Genomic DNA, 16,526 nt, shown 5'->3' with positions numbered 1-16,526 from the left:
TGAATGCTGCTCCAGGATTGGTTGCCTTGCAGAACCAGCCAAAAGCATGTGAAGTAGAACTGCAAAATATTTCACCTTCCCAAGTTGCATTTGCTTTCCAATATTTCAAATATGCTCTATGAAAAAATCTGTAAGTAGGCATGCTTTCCACAAATACTGAATTGTGAATAGGTTGGGGTCCACTCTACTCTTTCCCATTTTCCCATCCATCCATCCATCCATCCATCCATCCATCCATCCATCCATCCATCCATCCATCCATCCATCCATCCATCCATCCATCCATCCATCCATCCATCACCGTTTATAGATGTAATTTACAGATGATGGAAACGGAGGGTAAAATAATGAAATAATCCACATGCTCTCTCAGCCCTTTGCAGGACACTTTAGTCTCCCTTTTACCAGCCATGTTTATTTTAACCTGCAGGTCAGAGTGAACTGAACCTTGAATGTTGCAGGAGCTTTTACATTTTACAGCCAGACAGAAGTGTGGCTCTACCGTCCCTCTGCGGCTCCCCGTTTCATCCCAAGCCTTTATCGCTCTCCCTTTCCCAGTTCACTCTCTCACCATCTATCTGTGTCCCTCCAGCTTTTCATCTGCATTCTTCCTCTTTCACCTCCTTCACCCCACTGCCACCTTTTTAATTCTCTCGCCTCTGCGCTCTTTAAAGGATCCTTCAACGCTGCCCCCTTTTCTCTGTGCCCTCTGTCTGAGTGGCCCTATTGCGTTGTCTCTGTACAACGGCGTGCCGTCTGTTAGCGCTGCTCCGACATCATGGCTGCAGCAACTTGGCTATAAATAACTCAGTCTCACAGTGTTCAGTCCAAGATGAGACCGAGAGCCAGAGGGAGAGCAATCTGCTGTCTCCCTCAAGTTATGCTGGAAGGTGCAAATGAGACAGTTGACACTGCGCAACCTTCAGACCAAGACCTTTGTCATTTGTGCTGCACAAAGTGCTTCTGAATTTAGTCATTCTACTCAGACTAGTTGTAATACCGCAGTTTTTATGAGATTTCTATTCATCCTCAGCACCTGTGGTGCTTTCTGATGGTTTGATTGATGACGGGGTCAGTGTTGTCACAGTTCACACTTAACAGTTCAGTTCATACAGGTAAAAACTAAATGATGTTCAAAGTTAACCACCTTAAAATGAACACTAACCTCATTTATTCATCAAATTTTTATTAAAACAGGGTTTTTTTTAAAACATAAACTTGTTAACAGACCCTCTGTGTCATTAGATAGCATCTGCAACCTGGCCTATTGCTGGTTATTCACAGCTGCTTGATTCTATTCTATTCCACATAAAGTATATTTTAATATGGCCAGATGGTTAATAAAGTTCTCCAAGAAAAAAAAAACAAAACATTTTTTTTCTCCTTTTACATTTTGGTCTAACTCTAACTTTTATACAATGCACATGATGTTAATTTAACAAAAAATAAAAAGTCTAATAAGCTGATTGGGAAGCACATACAAAAATGTGTGCATTTTTCTGTTTTAATTCTGAGAAAGCAAAATTTGTCTGAAATTGTGTTTAAAAACATAAAAAAGGGGTACAGTACAAGTCAGTTTTGATTTTTAGGGCTTAAGCATTTGGTTAATATTGGTTTTGAAGAGTCATACTGTACTTTTTCACTAATGGGTTTTCTGGTACCTATTTTCTCCTTAAAGAATATGTCTTCTTAGTGTACTGTTTAATGGGAATAGGAAGTTGTCCCATTAACTTTTAAGATGCTAGATGCTTCTTGGTAACTACAGAAAGTGTGTAGTTTCTCTTGAAGCTGCTAAGGGACATTTAACTTTATATTGATGAAGATCTACTGCAGATTAAGCTAAACTTGTTTGGTGGAACTGTTAAAATATACAAGTAAAATGGACATGTAAATCCAAGCTTCTGTTGCCATTGTATGTTAGATTGGAGTCTTTATAACTACTTGTACCAATTATACCATTTTATAATGGTAATCTGCAACCACAGCAGTCTACTTTCTGAATGTGGACTGCTATGGTTTCCCACCAAAACAAACAGCCCAATGTTTCACATTACTGCTATAAAAATGATTAACTATTGTGACAGGATTATTATGCATTTTGGTATTATTTCTGATTAATTGCTGCTGGTTATACCACATGTAATCATTCAAACAGAGGATACTATGCTGTGCAGTAAAAAGGTTCAGTAACCGTGTGATGGAAAATCTGTCTTGGCTGTAACTCACCTCTAAACGTGTGACTGCTGGGATAAGCTGCAGCCTGACACAAGCCTGAACATGAGCAACCTGCTTTGGAAAGATAATGATTTGGCCAAATTTTCCAATTAAATATTCAATTAATTTATGCCAGTCTTTTTGTTTTATTATTTGTTTTTAAATAATCTGACATTCATCAGAAACTAAGCTGACCTCTTTCAAGTCATTTTACATCTTTGAGTGCCACACAGTGACATACAAAGCAAAGGTACCTACTGAGTTAAAATTGGTGCCTAATTAAAGAGATAATAAAGCCTGTGCAATTCCAGCAAAATAAACATCTACCTTAATTAAGTCTACCAATAAATACATGTAGCCAACAAATGAAAGCAAGAGCTATGGTTGTAAAGGAACCAACTAAGCATCAGATGTGTTATATAGTAGTGCTGGAGATCTGGTGTTATCAAGGCCATTGATTGTGTCTATGATATCATGGATTGAAAATCACAAATGGTAAATGTCCTACATAGCACTTTATCAAATTTGTTGCGTTTTACACAACAATCAGTCGTTCATCCATTCATACACACATTCTCTGATGCCAGAGGTAAGCCCCAGAGATGGTAAGCTACAGCTGCCTCTGGGGCGGAATAACAGAGGCAAAGCTGCTGCACATTCTGAGCCGCTGGGCCCTTTGACCATCACCAGTGAGCAAGGCGGGGGAAGTGCCTTCCCCAACGACAGAGCGAAGGTTCAAATAGGCAACCCACTAGTTACAGGGAGCCAGTTATAACCTTCCGTCACTTTTTTTTTTTTTTTTTTGCTTTGTTTTCAGACCTGCTCTCGGTTTGGGCGTGGGAACTTGTGGACAGATGCTACTACATCGAGCCTTGATGCCTTAAGCTAGCTGTCACCCAAAATAACATCACTCTGCTTCGTCCTCTCAGGGTTTTGTTGACAAAGAAGCTGGAAAGGATTCCTTGTGATGTTTCAGTGGTAATCGTTTTTAGACTAGGGACAGTCTTTGTTTTAGTGTAGCATGAGGCAGATTGAGATTTTCTAGTCTTGGACATATGGGATATATAGCACCGCACATATTGCGATTGCACAGTCCATTAGCTTTCATTCTGTTTCTTTGCCTCTCTGACAGAGATGACAAGCCTCCCGTCCTTTCTTGGCTAACGTCCTGTACTTTAAACATTATGTGTGTCTTTCTGCACTTAAACAGAAAAACGTAATCTCCTTTAAAGTATGTGTTCTTTTGAAAGGTACTGTTTCCCCGAAAAAAAAAGCTTAATGTAACTTGAAGAAACTGACTTTGCATTAATCTCCCTGTAGGTTTGCTCATTTTTTCGTCTGTTTTATTGCAGTACAGTCTAAAAGGATCTTGTATATGTGTTGCTTCTCTCAGGTGACAGTAACCCCAAAGAGAGCAGCCCCTTCATCAACAGCAGTGAAGCTGCCGCTGAAAAGAGCCAGCAATATGATGGCAAGAACATGGCCTTGTTTGAGGTAAAATCTACTCTGTGCAGACACACCAACACACTCAGAAGTTTAATACACATGTTCAGCATTGACTCTTGGATGCAGGGTTTACTCATTCTCACTATTTAGTTTTTGAAAAGGGCGCCTGACATCGATTAATGAGGGTAGTTATTGTGTGAAGGGCATATGGGAACCTTGTGTTAATACAAGTGACTCTTACACTGCTACAGGAAAGAGCCTAAACAATGCAATTTACCACAGCCTTGCACAAATGTATTTACAATCTACTCTCAGTGGGATTCTGGATCTAATAAGGAACATGGTGTGAGTTCTTTCTCTTGCTCTTGGAAAGATGACTCAGGAATCAATCAAGTTAGCAGTTATACACCATTGATTAATAGAATCTTCACACCACTGCTAACTAATGGTATCCATGTATTGGTGTCTCTACAGGAGGAGATGGACACCAGTCCTATGGTGTCGTCTCTTCTCAGCAGCCTGGCCAACTACTCCAACCTTCCCCAAGGCTGCAAGGAGCACGAGGAGGCTGAGAACAATGAGGCAGAGTCAGCGCGCAAGAAACCCGTCAAGGTACCCTCCATAAATGTGATCTTAGACGGCAGATATTCAGCAAATGGTGGAGATTAGACATCAATCCTAACAGTCCTAAGATCAAAGCTACTCCCCTTCAGTATTGAGTAGATCAGAAAACATGCAGTGTGATACTTTGGGCAATATTCTTCTTGGAACCTTTGGGTCCCGCCATTCCTGTGGATGTTACTTTGACATGTGCTACAAACATGAGCGTTGATGAAGGTCATGTTCATTAGTGGTTCAGATTCCCAGTCAATCCTAAGTGCTTAAACAGAAGGTAACTTGACTTCTAATGTTTTTTGACCCTTTATTTTCCATCTAAAAAGGTGTCTTTATTTCTGATAATGGTTTAAGAATGTTCCCTCCCCCCCCCCAAGTAACATTAACCTGGGTTGCAAAAGCTTGTTTTTCAGTACACTGTCTGATCCCAGTCTGATCCCATTAGCTCAGTACGTCCTGGTTCCCCTGATAACCGGTGGACTTGGGCCACAGTTAAGACTAGAAGAAGACTAAAAGGTTATGAGATCAAAAATAACCTTCATCCATTGCAGTGCTATTCGGTTTTGATCCTCATTTGGCCTCTGTTGTCACTTGAGACCTTGCAGACGCTGCCCTTCACTGCTTCCCTATGATCCTATTGTGATCAGTTTATGGTCATACTGAGCCACATCCACTGGACCTTTTTCCACCAGTGCTGGAGCAATTTCTGAGCTGCCAAGTGATCCTAACAAGGGTACTGTCAGTTTCTGAAGTTTTTACTTTTGGCCATTTCTTTCCTTCTCGCGCATTAATTTCAAGGGCAGTGAGTTCACTTTCTCCCAGATATATCCTGTCCATTACCAGGAGCCATGATAATGAGAAAATCAATGTTTTTTCACTGAATGTGTCTCTGGTCAGAATGTTATGGCCATGTAATGCATAATCAGTAAAAACTAGAAATCATTGTAGTGTGTTGTAGTGAAAACTACGATACAGTAAAAAGATTTTCTGGAATTCCTTTTTACTTTTTTAACCTTGGAGACATTTAAAAAAAAAAATCATCTTGCAGTTGCTCACTGCGTATTCTCCAGCTTATCAATAACATAAAATGTTGCTGCATTGCCACCGTGATGAAGCATAGACTAATGATGCCATTATCTGCAATACAGATAATAAAATTTCAATGATAGTTTAAGCTGTCTGCACAAAGGCCAGGCTTTTGTTATGAAAAATTATGTCTCATAAAACAAATTACTAAAATCAACTTACACCAATCTACGTCTTTACTCGATATGAGTTTGTATGCATCAATACATCACTTTCCAGTGCATTTAAAATTGCACTGGGGTAAAATAATTTATTTGTCTCAATGAATAAAATTACCTCCTCGGTCGGAAAGGGCTGTTGTGTGTGTGTTTTCTTTTTTTTTCTTCTTTTTTTTTTTTTTTGGATGGTGATTATGGGTTGCCAAATATAGATTTGTTCACCAAATAAGTTATCGTTATGAATCCCTATTAGAACAGTTTTCTAATATTTTTGGAATACACTCACCGCTAAAGGTGTGGTCAATTCTCTGTTATTAAAGATCCCCTGTTTATGTTACTGAATTGCATCTTAAATGCCACTAGCTTATTAGTTTCTCTCACACCCTCCTGTGGTATTTTCTGCTGCTGGCGATTGATGGTTGCCAGTAGAATGGAGTTCAACTTTCACAAATTTCCCTTGCATTTGATTTGATTGACACAGGTGCAGCTATATTATCAGTCCGGTGGGAAATTATGATTTTTGCCTCTCAGCAGCTTATTTTGCATAGCTGAAATGATAAAAGATGATGCAGATAATGAGGGATATAAAAATAACTGGGGCAGACAGTGACTTTCAGAAGTTTCTTTCTTCAGTCAGCCCGTGTGATGTAAGACGACGTTAAGGCTTTGAAGAGCCAAAGCAGTGACAGGTTGACAGCTTTTTTCATGACCTTTGACATGTCTGTCATTCCAGGTGTCCAATCAGCTGGAGTTTCTCTCTCACTTTTTGCTTTTTCCCATATTTGTTCCTGTCACTTTTCCGCTCCTTTCTGTTCCGAGGCTTTGATTTACTTTGACACAGGTGTTCATTTTAGCATTTTCACCTTGGAGCAAATCAATGTTGTTGACCCAGGAGATCGGAGTTCCCACATTATCAGATTCTCCCTCCAGATGAGTCCAGTAGATGCAGCAAGCCTTTGAAAACACCAAGAGTGAAATAACTTGTACAGATTACTGAACTCAGGAGTGAATTGTTGGTTTCCTGATTACTCAGGTGTATAGTGGAATAACAAAAATAAACCTTGAACATTTTTCTGGATATCTGTGTCATCAGTGGATGATGGCATGAATGGTTTATTCATATTTTTACTGTAGTAACATTATTTAATTATGTTTTAATTACCCTCACACCTGAATAATATCGTTGTCTCGTGTATTCACACCTTTACAAACAATTGCACCAAGACACATTTCCCCTGTGTCTTAAGACCTGAAGAGGAGTGATTATTCTGGTATGAGTGATTATTCTGATGCAGTGACTGGTATTAGGGAGAGATGTGATTGGAACCTGTTTTATCCAAGTACTATTGTAAACATAAACTATGTAGTCCTACACTCCTCCTATGGCTTAAAAATATAACTTCACTATTTGGTATGCCAAGATAGCTTCTATGAAAGAAAGATGAAATAACCAAATGGCAGCTTCAAATAAGTTTTGACTTTTATGCTCAATGCAGTCCTTTCAGTTAAGTAACGATCTTCGCTTTTAGAGTGAGGTCCCTCAACACATCAACTTGCATTTATGGATTGTAGTTTCATTAAACAGAGTAAAATGTGTACATAATGTTCCAGTTTATCTTTGTCATTTTTATTTGAAAAAAAGATTGTATTATAAAAATGAATGTGAAGACAAACAAAAGTAACTAGAGATGATGTTCTCATGTCAGTTACACTGAAATTGATTGTGTGTGATTTGTTTGTTATTTCACTACAGTTATATATGTAAATATTTTAAAATTTGATTAAAAGGATATTTGAATAATCTCATTCATTGTTTCCAACTCAACTTGAGCAAATAGAAATAAAATAAAAACATGGCAGAAATATAAAGGGCGCTAAAGCTGCAACAGATTTTAAGACAAATTATTGAATAAAAAGGTTTAGAACTAAATTCTGTTATAAAAGAGTCCAATTGTTTTTCTTAATGAATTATGACCCAGTGATTGTCAAACACATAAATATGGAAATTTCCTTAACATTTTAAAACATTTTATCATAAACAAACTAAGTTTTCATTATTGAACGAACATAAAATACACCAGTATTTCATTCAGTATCTTGATTCAATAAAACAAATGTCATATTACAGTCTTCTTTCTGGTGTGTCCAGCCAGCCACATAATTTTGCTTTTATGTGTTCGAGCACTTTGGAGAGCTGTTGTTCCTGGGAGTATATTCAGTTTATATAACTAATCCACACAGTGCGCTATAGGCACTAACGATAAGTTTCTGCTTCATAAAATGCTCTCAGGAAAAGAGCTAATGGCAGCAGCTGTTTACGGTTAAGTCCATAGAAACGCCATTTGTGTAAGCCTGCATTTTAGATGGACAATCTTTCACACTGTTTGTGCATCTGCTGTTTTATAATCTGATTGTAAGACTGTTGCAGGTAAACAGTAATAGTGGAAACATTTAAGCTATTTCCTATAAATCCCATGTTGTTTTTCCCCTTCATGCTGAATGTAAAGCATACTTGTCCAGCTACCCTTAGCTCAGGTTGCACTGTGAGTAGCTCTAATCTCCCCCCTGTCACCTCAGCCCCTTCAACACATTAATTAGTCTGCATTTTGAACCAAGCTGTGGCTTCTCCCATCAGCAGCCCATTCCAGAGGCAATCTCTCCATCGCCACGAGAGGCTTTTCATTAAGGCAGCCTGAGGCGCTTTATCACTCACACAGCGACTCCTCTCGTTCTCCTCCGTCACCTTCCCTCTTTCTATCTCGCTCGGCTCACCCCTCCTCATTCTCCATCTCCTTCATCATTGCACCCTCGAGTCAGAGAGGCAGAGGGAAGCCGAGGCAGCGGCCTTTCTTTGGCGCAGTGTGAAAAGCCAAGATTAAAGAACTGGTTGGTGTGTGACATGACGGCGCAGGCTGGAGGTCACACAGGTCATAGTTGATCCCCCAGCAAATTTTCCTTCTAAATCTCATATGTAATGTACAATGCACATATCACTCTATAGGCAGTGTGGAATGTTTCCAGCAGAATTGCATTTAAAGAAACACAAAGATTTTTCACATTTCTACAAAAGTGTGAGATCTGATTGAAAAAGTATAAGTAAGGATGGTTTCATTTCCTGGTACTGGTTAAAGAATATATTTTTTCAAACAAATTAAGTCGGAAGTACGTTCAAATCAAACCACCTGTTAACACCCACGGCCTTTGGTTGGAATATTGGTTTTTGGAAACTAGAAGTCCGCGACACTGATTAAAGTGGGTTGAATAAAACATTACAACATGAAAGCCAATTATAACGCAGTGGATGTGCAAGAAAATCCCTTAAAGAATTGTGATCTGTGAAGTCTGGACAAAAAAAATCAAAACGACATGCGTGAAGCGTCTACTTACTGTATGTCGAATAGATATTGTATGTCACATTTTTCAACCAACTGAAAGATTTCTATTGGCTGCAACAGAAATATTTGCACACCTACAAATATTTTCACAACCATTATGTCATTATATATAGTAATTGGTCACAACTATTATGTGTCTATTTCATGTGTATTTCATTCGTGACTCAACAGACTGAACGTCTCACTTTGTCGTTAAACGCTGAAAACTGTTAATTTATACAGTATGAAATATGAGCCAGAAGTAGGCCAAATCTAACTGTGTGTTAACATAATTTGCACACATGCAATTTTAAAAATGATTCTACAAACCTTTACATTCTCTATCAACACTTAGAAAATGATCAAAATGCAGAGTTTGGAAAAGCATTTTCACTCTGTTAGGTTTGCAACAGTTAAGGGTAGAAATAAATTATTTTTGTGGTTCTAGTTTCCAAAGCATGTAAATACATTTATCTTTTTGTATTAAATTTAATTTTCTATCACCTGATATTTTATTTTAACAATGAAAAGTTGCTGCCTAAATGAACTACCTTTTCAGTTGCCTAACCATCTGTTCATAAGTGCAGCTGTTGCTATCCATCACTGTGACATTTCTTGGTTTTGACTTGTTCCCAAAAGCTACTCAATAACCCACAAAAATGTACTAAAATTTAAAAATGAAACAAAATGTAGAGCTACAATTGTAGTTGAATGTATTAGTTATTATTCTTATATAAAGGCTCTAAATACTTTATTCACCCTTAATAATACATACAGACTGAGCAGTTCAGTGCAGTTGAAGCACAGATGGTAAAAGTGTCCCATGTGAAATCTAAATACTTCAAGTAACATGGAGAGCGTTGCATTTACTGCGTGTATTAAAACTATGCAGTCCTTAAAACGTTAAGAAAATCCAATGCTTTTCCATCACTCTAGCTAACTTGCCTTTTGTGCAAGTAATCTCAGAAACAAATGTGACTCTTGCTCAGTGTCATTTGCAACATAAATGACATTCAGTGACAAATGTAATTTCTCCAGTTCTTATTCCACCTTTCAAGCACGCTGCATTTCTCTAATGAGAGTTTTAGGAAGACCTTCATGCATCTTGCTAGAGAATAAAGCAGAATTAGTCTCTTCAGATCTTGACACGAGACCTTTAGTCCTTGTTCTTTGTCGTACATGTCAAAAGAACTTGCCACTTAGCTATTATGGCTGCAAAGTGGGAAATCTCTATCTGTGAAAATGAAAATGCCAGGATTTCCAAGTTGGCCTTTTAGTGCCTCGGTTATCAAGTTAAATGGAGCTTCCTTGTTAGGATGAACAAGGATTTACTGCATATGCATCACATTCTGTTTAATTTTATATAGCAGTGTGCAAAATTCTGACCTTAATTTATTAGTAGATTAACCAGGTCAGTTAATACGAATGCAAAGTAAACGATATACCTCATTACATGATGCTTGCTGCTTTGTTGGATGAATATTTTAGGCAAGACTCATAGGGAGTCTTTGTCAATGCACTTTTCCTCTTAGGCTTTTACAACCTAATGTTCCCTCCTGTAAATGTTTCCTTTCTGGGTGTTTTATGATCCCACTCTCAGCTCTGCCCTTAAACTCTCCCCCTCACATCCTGCCCCTCTCATTAGACCAATGTGCCAGATTGGTATTCCCATCAGTGGCCCTCCCAAGGATGAATCCCGCTTCTTGTCAATTCAGGTTATTTATTACAGCGGCGCTAAATAGAAATTTCACAGCTCATGTATTTTTCAGCTAACTGGTTCAGCCGAAGGTTTTGTTCTGCGTCGATTTCTTTTTTCTTCCACCTGACTTCAGACATCTTCATAATTTATTAGCCTTTTTAATTATTTTTGAATTGACTGGGTAGTTACTTAAGTCATGCATAGAAAAGAACTCATCCTCTTATCCTGTAATGACTGAAAATATTGTTTCAATCTTTTAATAGTTCAGTAGGACCTTGGTCTTTAATATGACACTCCCTCTTAGGGAAGGGAATGAACTTAGTGGATAGTTTGTGTTATTCATGACAATAAAAAGTGTGGATTTTTTGTGCAATGGCAGAAAAATTATACATAGTTTTAAAATATTACAAATAAAAATCTGAAATGGTTGTGTTTTTTGTGTCAAGCCTCTGTGAGTTGATGCTTTTCTTGAGAAAAATCTTATGCTTAATCAGTGCATAAATCTGATGGAGAAAGTCTCCCACCTGAGCTCTGAGTCATTGTGGCTCCTCCAGAGTTAGTTATGCCTCTTGTCTGCTTATTAAATTAATATTTCCTTCAAGTGGTTCACCATATACAAATGATAATAAAAAGTTAATTCAACACGGTCACTTGGTTAAATTTTATCAGTACTGTCAATTGTGGTCTAAAAATAAGTAAAAATGATGCAATTGAGTTTTTTTTATCAACACACAAAATCGATTACATTCAGCGATATTTTTATTAACATTAATGTTTTTCTGAAATGGCTTCAAAAGTAATCAGTCATTTAAATTTTTCATAGATTTTATAAAAATATCCATTGGAGTTTATCATTACTATCATGATCATGTCATCTGGATGATTTTGTCCATTCCAGATTAAAAACCTACCAATTTAAAAGACAAAATATATCTTTAAGAATCGTGAGCAGTTCTTCTTCTGCCTGATTTAAAGGCAGACTGTCTGGATGACGATAACTGACTCACTAATTCTGTGCTTATTTGTTGAAGAATGCTTGCACCTTTCAGATTCACCTATTCTCTGTTCTGTCATGTTTTCACGCTGACCTGAATCTCAGAAAGCCTGGATTCGAAATCGGGTGCAGCAGCACATGTGGATGAGTGCACAAAGAAATCTCCAGTCAGAGCTGCCAGTAAGACGTGAAAATATGTGAAGACTTTTTTTTTTTTATCTTAGAAACACGTGTATTTGTCTTTTTTTTATTTGCTCCGATACGCAGCGGCAAAAAGTGGTTTTACAGACGACTGTTGGCTTTTACATGCCTTTGCACACACAAACCAACCCGACCACAGATTGACTGTTTCATCCACAGCCGGTCATGGAGGCGGATGTTTGCCGGCCTCTCTTCTTGCTGTCTGTTTAATAATTCAACACACCTGAGCAGAAACACATTTGCCCTATCAGCTCCTGTTTGGCCAGCAGAGCGTGGAGATGGCGTTACAAGCTCCCAGCCTGCCTCCCTCTTGCTTGTTAAACCCCCCCGCCTGCCTCCCCCCATACCTCATCCCACCGCTCGCGCTCCACTTCATGCCTCTATTTCTGCCAGAAATGAAAGTAATGAAACAATAAATGCCCCCTCCTCCTCTCACTGCTCAAGTAGAGAGACAAAACAAAATCATGTTGCATTTTCTTTGATGTATTATGAAATTGGTAAATTAAACATCAAATGCAACGACCCCACTGATCTGCAATAGATGTGAAAACATCAAACGAGCTTACTCGTATTGCATTCAATAATGCAGCCCTGCACAAAGACTGGGCCTGTCAGCAAACCTCCTAAATTCAGCGTACCTCTAACAAGAAAATATTAAAATTGGAATCATTTGTCCATGCAGATTGGAGGAAGTCTATTATGGTTTTCGTCTGGAGACACAGCCTTTCTCAGCTCTGTAGGAGCAGCTATGATTTAGTTTTAAAACGAGATTAACAATAACAATCATAATAGAAATAATATTAATATACTGTGCAAGACTAACAAAACAGAAAATATTGCGCAGCTATTAGAAATAAAAAAATATCAGACTCGCAATCCAAAGGGTGTGCCTGAGTTTTTCCAAAAATGTGCATAATGAACATGTGTGTAACATTTAAAGACTATTTACAATACAGTATGTTAGTTGATGCTCCTCACGTTTGAGGACACAAACATCTGTCACTTACCCTGACATTTTGAAGATGTCTTTAATAAATAAAAATATCAAAAAAGAAGAAACAAATCATTTCATTTAGGGAAATTTTAATGCAAGATTAAGAATAAAGTCTAAAAATAACTTTTTGACCTCCAAAGTCCATGGAGCCAGTGAGGTGCAGATATAAAAACAATCTGTGGTAGTCTAACTGTGGAGCAGCAGGAGGCAGTGACTTTAAAGTAGGTGTCACAGCAGATGAATTAAAAAATCCCGTTGTTTGTGAAGCACACCTGAGCCATTCAGTCGTCGGGCTGCTTCCATGTCCCAAGGGGTCGGTGGGCAGCTGTTTCTTCCTAGTTTAGTGGTGCCACGCTGGCCTACCTGTAGCTCTGCAACAGTTCCTGTTCTCTTTGTTCTTGGTGGCTCTTTCTCCTGGGAAATCATCACTCTGCTGGCTCAAAGCCCGTTAAACAGACTCATTCTGTGTGAGTGTGTAAGCATCTATGAGACCAGACGCCGGTCGCGTCTGCATTCCCTGTCCACAAACAGGCTAATGATGCACAAATTGAATGAAAATAGAAAAGGGAGAATTTCAATAACCGCCCAGCCTTTTTCCTTCCCACAGGGTCAATAATTCAGTGAATACACAAGTGTTCCATCTGTTTCAGGCTATTTCCCAATATAAAGTCATTATTGCATGTATTAGTTCACCACATTTTTGTGTTTGGGTTTCTGATCACCGAACCCAGAGGTGTTTCATCATGTTCAGGTTCTTGAATTCCAGTTGTTCATTATCAGTTCATCTCATGTAACAAGCAGGATTTTCAAGCAGACAAACACTGTTTTTTTTTGTTTTTTTTGTTTTTTTTTCAGAACTTGCCTATTGTTATGTCTGGATTACAATTCAACGCTCAGCTGAGCACTTCACATAGCAGCTTAACAGAGAAGGTCTGCTTGTTTCGGCTTCCCTATTGGGTTGAGAAGCAGACAGGGGAGGTGACATTTTGCAGACTGTAGAGGGTTGTAGAAAATTTTGGTTGAGTGATGTTTCCCATAAACATATTTTCCGTCGGTTAATTATGTTAGAGCAAAAACATTTAATCTGTAAAATTGTACCTAAGACTCCTCTTTTGAAGTCTAAGTGTGACTTCATGCTTAAATTGTAATGTATAATTGTGCTTTTTTCCATATATCTACCTACCTATAATTCAGTTTCATAAAACTGAATGAAGCATTATCTCTGAAGAAAAAATACTTAAATGTTTTTTAATGTTTTTACCTTTTTATGAGTGTATTATAAAAGAAGGCCTTTTTCTGCACAGTTGGAGATCTCCGTGGGGATTTCCTTGTTAAATAAAGGAAAAATAAACAAAAGAGTAAAACAGAGAATACTACAGTTTCCAAATGCACACAGGTTTTCCTTTAATGGCCTACCTGTTTTATTACAAACTGACCTCAACCTGCTTTGTGCAGTGACAGCAGTTTTGCATGTAAAAGCAAAGTGCTTACCGCAGGCGTACCTGTCTGCTTGCAACACCTGACTGCTGTTGTAGAGTACACACTGAGTCCCTGAAGGTCCTGCCAATGCAAATTCTGTCATATTAATTACAGCATTCCTAATGGGAGATGGAGAAAAGGCTTTGGAGGTTAAACGACGTGACTATGTCAGGTTTTGTGAGACAGAAAGACAGAATTTGGGCTTCCTTGTGTTATTCTGTTCTATTAATCAACAAATATTATTATTATTATTGCCTGAGACATATGTTTATATTATAGAGATGTCATTTAATCAGTTAGCTTTGCAAGAATTTAAACTGTAGTAATTTATATTTTCTGAATTCCTAAAATAACTGGGCATATTTAGATTTTATACTCTTTAATTTGTTATTTCCAGCTACTTTACAGGGGTCTAAATACTGACTGATACAGACAGACAGTCACACTGATTCTCCTTGTGTGCATTGTAAAATAACAATGCAGTTCTTAGTACAGGTGGTTAAAATACTTTCTAAAAAGTAAATATGGCTTTCATATCACAAATGCAGCTGTGCAAGTGGAAGCCCATTCTGGGCTCATTGAGTTAGAAAAGGCCCTTAACATCAGGATGATGAAAAATCATCTCCTCCATTGAAGGACGCAGTCACATTGAGCGAAACTCAGATTTACATACAACAGACAAAAGGCAGACTATTTAAATCACTGTCATATGGCGAGGGATGTGACAGAGATGAAGGAGGTTTGTTATTAGCTGCTCCCTTGAGCAGCCTGCAGAGGCCAAGACACGTATCGTTGATTAAAGTGCAGCGGGGCTGAAGGCTGAGATGCTCCCTGCTGGGGGGATTTAGTTGTAGAAGAGGTAGTAGGTCAAAGTGTAACCTGGAGGAGAGCATGACTGAGACACATTTCACCAAATGCACAACAAACTGTCTGAGATGAACTTCAAATATTTCAACATTAATCATTAGCTATAACAGGATAATGTATTAATATCCATTATGATGGATTGGTAGGAAATCCCAATGCAGTAATGTCAAGGCCAACAATCTGATATTGAAGATTTCATGTCCCCAAATCTTAGGCAATGCAATGTGAGACAAAGCAAAAGAAACCCAATAATATTACCCTGTTTTAATAAAAGAAAATTATAATTACTCCAAATGACACTGCCATTGTTTTTTTAGTAAGCCAAAAAAAAAAAAGAAAAATCTTCAATAAAATATGTTATCTTTGAGGTAGTTGCTGCTTTGTAGCCTATGGGGTCCCACCTGTAAAGTTAAACAGTCACATTAACGGGAGTTATTGGTGTTATTTAGCCTCCCATAAGGGAACAAAATGGGAGTTCATTTCCCAAACTCTTGTTTTTATCATTTTATTCTTTCAGTTTTACATGTCACGGTTTCAAGCTAAATATTGAATTGACAAAATGTTGTAGTAGCTGAAACTATCTAAGTTTCTCAGGGTCATTGTAGGTGGTTGTGAATGTGGGTAGGAAGAACTTCCTGCTGTGGCCATTATTACAACAAATCTGATGAAACGTCCAGTTAAAGACGCTGTCGTTCTTCTGTTGTTTTGTGCAGAGGATGCTCAAGGTTGTTCATTATGTTGTTCATTTTTTAAACAATCCTTCTTCACAATAATCTCCAGGGATACTAACACAGTACCAAGAATCGCTCTTCTTTTTTAGCCATTTTGTGGCAGCCATATTTTAGACTTGGACCACAGCCAACTTATCCTCTCTGTTATTCTTTGTTCAGTAGAGAGAAGCAACAGTCTGTGTGTTTTCTCGTCTGTGTAGCTGAGGTCGATGCTTTCACTTGGTAAACTGGGTCAGGGCTGTATATGGGGATAATTACGCATCTTTGACCAGCTGCCCTTGAGCAGGAAATGAATATTTCACTGTTATATGCAAGGTCATTGCATTTGTTGTTCCGATTTAAAATACTCCATCACAGATGTGCAGGTACGTACACATTCAGGATGACAAAATGCTATAACACACAAAACAAACAGGTGTATATTCACAATCACATCAAGGACAAAAGCTTTCTGTGAGTAAACTGTGACAGAATGGATCTCTAGCATCCACGTATCAGAAATGGTCTTAAATATGTCCTTGAGTTATCCTTCTGGTGCTGTTCAGGGAATCTTTCTGTTTATTCGCTGATCCACATTAGGGACAAGAGTGCAGCAACAGTACTGTAAAACTGAACAAGTTTATTACAAAGAACGAAAATGGTAAAGCAATCCTTTAATGCCCTCCAGG

The 16,526-nt window shown here is 38.1% G+C and overlaps 1 protein-coding gene across 1 annotated transcript in view; it reads left to right on the top strand.

Moving 5' to 3' along the window:
* Positions 1–16,526, top strand: part of slc12a5a (solute carrier family 12 member 5a) — a 146,510-nt gene that overhangs the window by 96,575 nt on the left and 33,409 nt on the right. The window contains exons 2-3 of the mRNA XM_088005814.1: positions 3,608–3,708; positions 4,135–4,272. Of these exons, the coding sequence (XP_087861940.1) occupies positions 3,608–3,708; positions 4,135–4,272 (239 nt within the window). The remainder of the gene's footprint in view (positions 1–3,607; positions 3,709–4,134; positions 4,273–16,526) is intronic.

The sequence above is a fragment of the Poecilia mexicana genome, unplaced genomic scaffold (genome assembly GCF_051168715.1).
Source record: "Poecilia mexicana isolate PSO_F unplaced genomic scaffold, ASM5116871v1 scaffold_5, whole genome shotgun sequence".
Taxonomy (NCBI): Eukaryota; Metazoa; Chordata; class Actinopteri; order Cyprinodontiformes; family Poeciliidae; genus Poecilia; species Poecilia mexicana.
The sequence above is the reverse complement of the archived record's forward strand: the minus strand, read 5'-3'. Positions and strand labels throughout refer to the sequence as shown.